We start from the raw sequence: 8,877 nt of genomic DNA, 5'->3' as shown, positions 1-8,877 counted from the left end.
AAAAGTATAGAACTAAAATATTGGACCATGCATATTCTATATATTCTGAAACCTTTACTATAAACTTTCTCACTTGCAAAAGAATGCACCCAGTGTTTCATAATGATGAATATATAGTTGTGGCTCTGTTTCCAGTATCTCTGTATCTTGGGCAAATAAATCAGTTTACAACATGTCTGACTAATAATTAACACATACAGAGTCTTCCTAGAAAACCATAGTCTGCAGCTTTCTGTTCAGATTTCTTTCTGAATACTAACTGAAGGTAGTGCATCTACAGTAAATGAACATTTACTGTTAAAGTGAAGCACAGAGCGCCTCAAAAAAGGCTGCTAGAGGCAGAATAATGTGGCTCAAAAGTCAGATATTGCTCTTATATTGCATTGCAAGTGAAGTTTGGATGACAAAGCAGCTTGACTCTAGGAGAAATTTCCCCCAAGGACTTTACTCTGTTGAAGATGGCGGTTCTGCAAAGTGGAACAGGCTAAAAAGGAGTCTGTATCAGGGAAGGTCCTGCAGGGTACGAGGCTGCTGCACAGGAAGAAATGATGACTGCAACTTTAACATCATCTCCAAAGCAGCTATATGTTACTGTGACCAGTTCTGTGCCTCAGATTCTCCTGGCCCTGTAGACTGTTGTGCTGACTACTGGGATGTGTGTGACCACCCCATTGAGCCCACCAGGTCAGATGAGCCTTGGCCACCTCCAGCATCAGGTGGGTATAGAGAAAATGCTCAGCTGGCATTAGCGCATCACGATAAAAATATACTTGCAATTAAAATTACTGATTTGTCTTTAGAGTGTATACATCCTAAAAATGTGACTAAAAACATAATAGATAAAGACACTGAATATGAAACTAGAGTAAAAATCATGCTTGCTGTTATTTCTTTGTCTCTAGGGATGTATTTTTAGCATTGGTTAGATAATATTTCTGTTGGACAGAACCTCTGTTTTACCTGAAACTTCTCAGAGATGATCTCATTGGGTCAAAATTAGTGTAATCTCAACAATTTCAATAGAGCTTTACAGACTAACATGAGATGAACATCAAAAATTTTTATATCCATCAGTACCAATAAATTACCAAGAAAACTGAGGGTTAACCTGAATGATCTGAGGTATTCTCCAATGATTTTAATCCAGCACAGCTTTCCTGTGGAACACGCATTTTTCCTGCGACAGCTCGGGTGCAGGAGTAGGTGAAGGGATGTGGAACAAGGATTTCTGGCATATTTTAGTTTCATAGTAGTTAGTTGGTAGTGGAAGTTTCTCCAGGACTACTCTACACTCAGTCTATTTTTTTAGTACTAGAGATTGCAAAAAAAAAATATCTACAAACAGCTGGTCCTCCCTTGGTTCCTGCAGAGGCCAAATCTCTGCTAATGAGAAAAGTTTAGAATTGTGGATTTTAAGACTATATAGCTTCTTACTATTGGTAGACCAAATCTGGCTGAAAATGTGGAGATCACACTAAACTTTCAAAAGCCTAAAATCAACAAAAATACTACCATGGCTTTTTAAAATTGACTGTTTCTTTGCAATAACCCTGCTGCTTGCATTCCAGCACTCAAACCAACAGCTCTTCAGGAGGCTGTGCTCTTAAGCCAGTCATGAAGCCAAAATCTGATAAGTGGGAGTGACAGAAATGCTGTAAAACAAATTTGATTTTCTAAAGTGTTTCTAATAATCTAAAAGAATGTTCTACGATTTATGTAAGTAAAGACATTTGTTTCATATTTATTTGGTGTGGTGGTATATATTATTGCCAACAGATCAGGGGGTTGTTGTTGTAAGCTCTACATAAATATTTAGCAGCATTTCTGCTCCAAAGCTGACAGCCTGTGGGTCTAGTTTGGCAAACTGTTTCATGCAAACGAATCACTACAAAACCTGCAGCGCTTTGCTATGTGGTTTCTGCTGTAGGTCTTCCTCTAAAAGGTAGAAGTGTCACAGAAGGATTAGATAAAGGAATAGGGAATAGGTGAGGGGTAATATTTTTACTGCCTTAATCCAATTTTTTGCATGTGTGTTCACTGTTTTGTAACTCCTGGACTGTACATACCTGCCAGAGGTAGCAATTATATTTAGTCTATTCAAGCACCTTTATTTGTCCTGTAGGTGAGCTTATGTATTTTTTTCTATCTCATCTCAAAACAAGATCCTATTTTAATGATTCTTAAAGTGCTTCCCTGATGGAAAGTCTGCAGCTTTTTAAAATCTGTTTATTGGATATTTGTTATACAAGTAATTTAAAGGATAAAAGGAGAATAATAAATCAGCCAAAATACAGCAGAAAAAAATATAACTCTAAAGGAACTTTCTAGAACTCAAATGTCTGAGGAACAAGGAAGAGAGAATCATATTGAAAGGAAAAAATGGAGAAATTGAAAGGAGTGAATGTCTGAAGATTAAACAAACTATGAAGCATTTTTAGAAATGACATAAGTATATTAACTGACTTTTAGTAACTGAAACTACACTTCTGCCATTGGCTAAGAATTATTTGAGCACTAGAGGACCAAATATGCCAAAGTACTTTTTACCTGGAAGATTTTTATCTTCTGGCTGCCTGTGGTTCTGCTCTCGGTGCTTCCTGAGTCACTTTTCTTTAAATAAACCAATGAAATTCTTTACATGGGCTGGAATGAGCAGCAATAAAACTGCTCAGTGCTTTATTTGTCGATTCCTGTCTATTCAGTGACTTGGTGCATGGCAGCAGCAAGCTACACTGTGACTTCTTCCCTGGGTGTGCACCATGCTGAGGGAGAGTCTTGATTTAACTATGTGGAACTGCTTTGACTTTGCCTTTACAAACTCAATATTCAGTATGTTTCAATGGCTTTCCTGTGTAGTTTCAGAAGCAACTGTGCGTATTCCTGCTTTAGATACCAAATAGAAGTTCTGGGTTTTTTTATTATTATTATTTACATTTTTGTTATTAGAAGGACAGTTAGAGTTTTCTTTATTGACTATATTTATTATTTATTTTACCTTTTTGTTTCAATTACTCTGATGGTACAAAAAGCTCTGTCAGAGTCAACACACTGGATCTCGCCCTGGTGGTGGTATAAAAGTGACATCCAGAGAGTTTGCTAATTGCTTTTACACTACACAATCAGGATCTGGCCTACAAGTGAGTAAACCTGGAGACATTTCTCTGACAGAAGTACTTACATCAGTAGTGGGGGCAAATGAAGCAAGAGCTGTAAGAGTATAGGAATGCTGGACTGAGAGGGAATCATAGAATCAATCATAGAATCATAGAATGGTTTGGGTTGGAAGGGACCTTAAAGAACATCTAGTTACAACCCCCCTGCCGTGGGCAGGGACACCTTCCACTAGACCAGGTTGCTCAAAGCCCTATCCAACTTCGCAATACTCTTCCTTCCAACCATGATTTTCATGTCATATAATCGCATTCATAAAGTCATCAGGTTGCATCTTCAAATTAATTAATTTCCCACTTAATATATTAATATTCCAACCTAGTATATTCACAGCCAGACAATCTCTCTCTGTTCTCATGCAAACAGTGTCTTTTAGCTCAGATATCTCTGCTCTCTGCCACTGACACCTCAGCCAGTACTCCTGGCCCTCTAAGTCTTAATTTGGTGAGTCTAAAGAAATTGTATGGTTTTAATCTTCAGTTCTTTAAGCATACATTATTAGGAAGCTTCTTCTGTACTTGTTTGGGTGTGCGTTTTCTCTCGGGCATGGGCGGTGAGGCCTGCCATCAGAGCTCCAGTGAGAGTCCGTCCTGTCGCTCAGACGCTGCATCAACACTTCCTTCTCTTGATATATTTGAAACATCTCACTTGATGCCTCCTTCCAGCTACTGTCTGATGCTGACTTTGCGGTGGACAGTGACAAACTGTGACACTTAAGTAATTTGTTTTGGGTATTCTCTGAAAAATGTCTCAGATCTTAGCAGAAGCTGAATTAGAGCAGACATTTTGGCCCTCAGATGGCTTAGGTGGGATATATCTCACCTATGTCTGTGCTGGCTAGCATAGCCTGCTGTATGACTAACAGGGAAAGACAGGCACTTATAATTAATTCATCAGCTCTAGTCTACTTCTGCATTTAGATATGAAATTAGCTATGGCTTAGAAGTGTGTATTTCTCTCCTGCCAATAAAGGAAGTCTAGGCAGCTGAGGCACACGTGTATGTCTGGGCAGAAAAACTCCAGCCCTTGCCATGAGAGGAGGATGGCCTTCCTCACACTTGTGGTGGGAAAAAAAGCATGATATAATGCAAATGCAAGTCAACACTACATTAATATGAAATATGGTTTAAGCTTCTTGAAAATGGAGGAGAAAGGAGAACTTGGGGTTTCTGGCTCCAAACCGTTTCATTTGGGGAAGAAACATGATCTGTACCTATAGGCTCACCAGTGGAGGAACCATGAGAACAGCCTGGAAAACAAAGACCCATGTGATAAATGTACGATGTTTGTTATAGACATGACCCAAAGCCCTGCACGGGCATTCTGGATCTTTTGTTTACTGAAGCTTTGACAATCAAGCTCACTGAAGAAGCAGTTTATGTGGAAGATCTTAAAACATACAAAGTCTTTTCTCAGTGAAGTGTTATCAAAGAAAAAAATTAGGAGACATGTATTTGTTTGGAAAAATCATCACTCAATTTTGATTTTATACTGGGTTTCGGAGAGCATATGAATCACAGACTCATAGAATGGTTTGGGTTGTAAGGGACCTTAAAGATCATCTAGTTCCAACCACTCTGCCATGGGCAGGGACACTTTCCACTAGACCATGTTGCTCAAAGCCCCATCCAACCTGGTCCTGAACATACATTTGCATTGAAACATAATTAATCTGTCTGTTTTTCAGAGGAATTAAACTGGTGAGCAAAAATAATTTATTACCATAGTTTGGAATAGTTACTTGGTTTTTTTTAATTCTGTAACTTCTTTTTATTTAATTGCCAATTAGAAAATTATTTTTATTAGAAAACTATTCTTTTTAAGTTTACTACTGGAAAATAACTTTATTTGAAGAATTATTTTTATTTACATGTAAGATAATAGTTTTTCAGTGAGTATTTTGAATGTTACTGATTTTATTTGCTATGAATGATAATGTACCTGGTAAAAAATTAAAATTCATCAAACTGCCTTCATTACTTGGAAGAAACTGGAAACAGCTGTTGCTGACTTTCAGCTAAATAATTTATGCAAGCTGCATGCAACCAATTAATTCAATAGTAGCAAGAGTTTTGAGTTAATTCACTTCAAGAATGCTTATTTTTTTTTTCACACATCTATGTGTTATGTTGGCAGGTTGTTATAAAGATGGCCGATATTACGGAGAAGGAACAATAATTAAAGACAACTGCAATTCCTGGTAATGTTTCAGAGAACAGCAAATTGAATTTTATTTAGCATATGTCATGAAACAGGAATTAAGGTAGTGAGCATTCTTAAATTCATAGTAAACATGTAATCAAATCAAAATGGCTGCGAGAGTAGTGCTGTATTAAGGTATTGTAAAACTAGACTACAGCCAACTTAGAGGAATGGCAAGACATCAATGGGTTTTCTAATCAAAACATGAAAACGAGAGTATTAAAATCTATTCCTCACTGGCCTAACTCTGTTCCTGTTCAGTCAATCTGCTGGCTCTGACTTGAGTCAAAATGATTTCAGCCTAGACTTGGTCATTGACCTGAATGCAGACAAAACAAATGTCATTAAAGTTTAGGGGATGATTTTATAATGTCTTCATCTGTTTCTTTGTTTCTGAGTGACGAACCTTACTTGATTTCATAAGGGAAGGATATATATGTATATTTATGTCAGAAAGGGGTGAACTGTTTGAGCATCCCTTTCTCTGCCTTGGGACAGGAGCAGACAGTGCAGGCAGAGGAGCTCTGCTGTCAGCCCTGGCAGTCAGCTGCCTGAACCGCCTCCCTGCTCTGCCTCTCTGAAAATCAGCCCTGTACCTCCAGTCCCAGGGCAGCCTGGAGGGGCTCCCGCAGCACCCAAACAGGGCTGGGGCCCCCACTGCCCAGGGTCCTTGAAGCAAGGTGTCTACGGCCACATGGCTCCTTTCTGGGTTTCCAGAGTGAAAATTCCTCAAAACATCTAATATACAGGACATTTCCTTTTTTTCCCTGGTTTGGTCTCACAAAGATGGAAGCAAAATTTTTCAAATACGACCTTTCCCACAAGCTGTAAACTTTCCCACCTTATTCCAATTAGGATTCATTAGGTAGTGAAGTAGCAAGAAGTAGCATTGTGTTTTCATAAATAATATGTGATATTTCTATTGTTCACACTTTTTTTTCTCCATCTTCCTTCTGCTGTTAAAGTGCATATTTTTCCTTTGACAATTCATTTTCTGCTCAGTGATATTCTTGCCCTTTCAGCAAATGTTTCCAAAGTCTCTGGAAGTGTTCAAAAGAAGTATGCCTTGTTCGCCAAGACTTAATTCAGTACATCAATTCTGGAGATTATGGGTGAGAACATTTTCATTTTACGGCTTTGTTGTAAACCACTGTATTGCTTGTTGTATATATGTGCAAATTACAAGTTATGCAGTCCTCCCCACCCCTTCCTTCCCCAATTACATTACAGCAATTTGGCAGTAAATGTACATCTGTGAAACTTTCCTAAATCTCTGGCAGATTATAGCATTTTAAATGGAAAGATACTGAAAGTTTTGTGCTGGTAAGAGTTGACATTGCAAACATCTATCTAAAACATTCTCCAAATTTCATACAACTCTTTTTCTCACAAAACACTGTTTAGATCATTTTCCCTTATTCTTCACTTTATGTATTACTTGGGATAGATATTTAAAGTAATTTTTTCTCCTCCCTCAAGAGCATTGTTCCACATAACAGGACTCTAGGTAGCACTGGAAGAGGAGAGGATGGGCCAAATGAGGACCGAGATATCAGAACTTTGTGGGACTTGATGTTTTTCTTGCTACCAGTTCTCATTCCCCCCAGGTAGTGCAGAAGAATTACACTACATGAAGCTGTTAGTTCTCTGTGGGCATCTGGTCTGAAGCATAATTTGAGCATAACTTCAAGACAACAGTAATTGTTATGACTGAGCATCTTGTTTTCCAGTACTTCTCTGAAGCGTTGCATGGTCATCTCCTGCAGGCTGACATGATGCTGAGCTCAAATCACCAATTTTCATATACTATTATGTTGCTCCATCCTGGATGTTATTGTTAGCGGTGCTCTTACAAACAAGCAAGGTATTAATGTGAGTGGTATCTCTAACCTGGGGTTGGTTTGTTTGTTTTCTGTCTGTGAGGAAGATGGAAAGCTGACAACTACAGTCAGTTCTGGGGAATGACAGTGGAAGGAGGTTTCAAAAAGCGTCTGGGCACCTTCCCTCCATCTCATTCCTTGCTGAATATGAAAGAAGCTCCAGTAAGTGTCAAGTACAACTGTTACATTTTTTAATAACTTTATCACATGGAAAAATAAATGTGGATGGTTATAAGATTGTGATTCAGGGATTTAACACTAAATGCTGAAGCTCCCAGAATAGATCTCAAAGCCATAGAGTATGTGATCCTATTGATGGAAATCAAATAAAGAGGAGCAAAAGCAAATGCTAACCATTGGGAAGCTGTGCACCAATACTAACTTACCATTGTAGATCACTGGTATTTGAAATCTTTTGTTTCTTTAGGATGGTTCCATACTATCCTCTCCATTTACTAATCTTTGCACACATAGCTGTAACCATAAAAAAAAAAAAATCTGGGCATAGTTCATTAAGGCTAACAGCTGAGACTGAACAGCAATCTTTAAAATAAGCTCTGAAAGCCCTTAGGATGAAGCAACATAAAGATGCAGTGGGAGTCTGGGGTTGTGGCCCAGACTGGACAGCTTGCTCAAAATTACACTATGGAAGGTTGTCAGAGCAAGAAGTTGTCAGAAATGAAGCTTTGGAGTTTTGCCTCATATGATTTGCTAGACCACTCTTTGCAGCCAAAGAAAGATCCATTTCAGTTGAAGATGGCAAGTGAAAATAAGACAATGATGTAAAAGAGTTTAGTACAATATTTAGTAGGTATCTGCCACAAATTACCAGTGAACTGCATTGAGGCTCAAGAGAGTTGCGATTGATTTGTTGTTGTTGTTGGCTTTTTCCTTGAGGAATACAGTGTGGTGCTTATATAGTGGAAGCAAAAATTGGATATCATGTACCTAGCTCAGAGATTGCCATCTACATTACTAGATGTCTAGCTAGGTGAGACAAATCCCACCTAGGAAAACAAGAAAGGGAAGATTACAAGAAATTCTTTATATTTCCTCTTTTCTATTCAGTTTGGGGTAGCTGGTCACTCAGTGGTCCTGCATTATGTCCAGCCTATTGAATCATTGTTATTAAGCTTTCTGTAGCGTCTTTGACTGCTACACTACTTACGGCATTTGTTCCACTGATACATTTCTCAGGCATATTTTCTCTATCTATCTGCTATATTTTTAAGAAATCTGTGAGCCACAACCCAACTACATTTGGACATGCCAGACACCCGAGGATCTTCAATTCATTCTTCTCCAGAAATCCAGCTTTGCACATTCATGCATTTAGCCCTCAGGAAGTCCTACATGTTGCTGGAAGCACAAGCTTTGCACAGGATTCTGAGAAATCTTTCTCTCTACTTACAAAAGCCAAAATTAGAAAATAATAATCTCTGTATGATTTTCTTAGCTTCTGGAGAATTCTTTGAGCTTGCAGAAAATTGCTCTAAGTTGTACATGAGCCCATCTCCTACCTATGACTTCTCTTCAGAATTATTAGAACTTTCTTGCTTTTACCTCAGTGGTTTCTGTCTTACCTAGTCTTGACGTAAAAACCTTTTTCTCTGAAGCTTCCCGT

At 38.3% G+C, this 8,877-nt stretch overlaps 1 protein-coding gene across 1 annotated transcript in view; it reads left to right on the top strand.

The window, feature by feature from the left end:
• Positions 1-346: 346 nt before the first annotated feature.
• TINAG (tubulointerstitial nephritis antigen) overlaps positions 347-8,877 on the top strand; it is a 48,070-nt gene continuing 39,539 nt past the window's right edge. The window contains exons 1-4 of the mRNA XM_068398893.1: positions 347-716; positions 5,308-5,371; positions 6,396-6,485; positions 7,301-7,415. Coding sequence (XP_068254994.1) covers positions 347-716; positions 5,308-5,371; positions 6,396-6,485; positions 7,301-7,415 — 639 coding nt within the window. The remainder of the gene's footprint in view (positions 717-5,307; positions 5,372-6,395; positions 6,486-7,300; positions 7,416-8,877) is intronic.

Source organism: Nyctibius grandis, chromosome 1, assembly GCF_013368605.1.
Source record: "Nyctibius grandis isolate bNycGra1 chromosome 1, bNycGra1.pri, whole genome shotgun sequence".
In the NCBI taxonomy this organism is placed as follows: Eukaryota; Metazoa; Chordata; class Aves; order Nyctibiiformes; family Nyctibiidae; genus Nyctibius; species Nyctibius grandis.
Note: the sequence above shows the minus strand (reverse complement) of the source record. Positions and strands in the feature narration are given on the sequence as shown.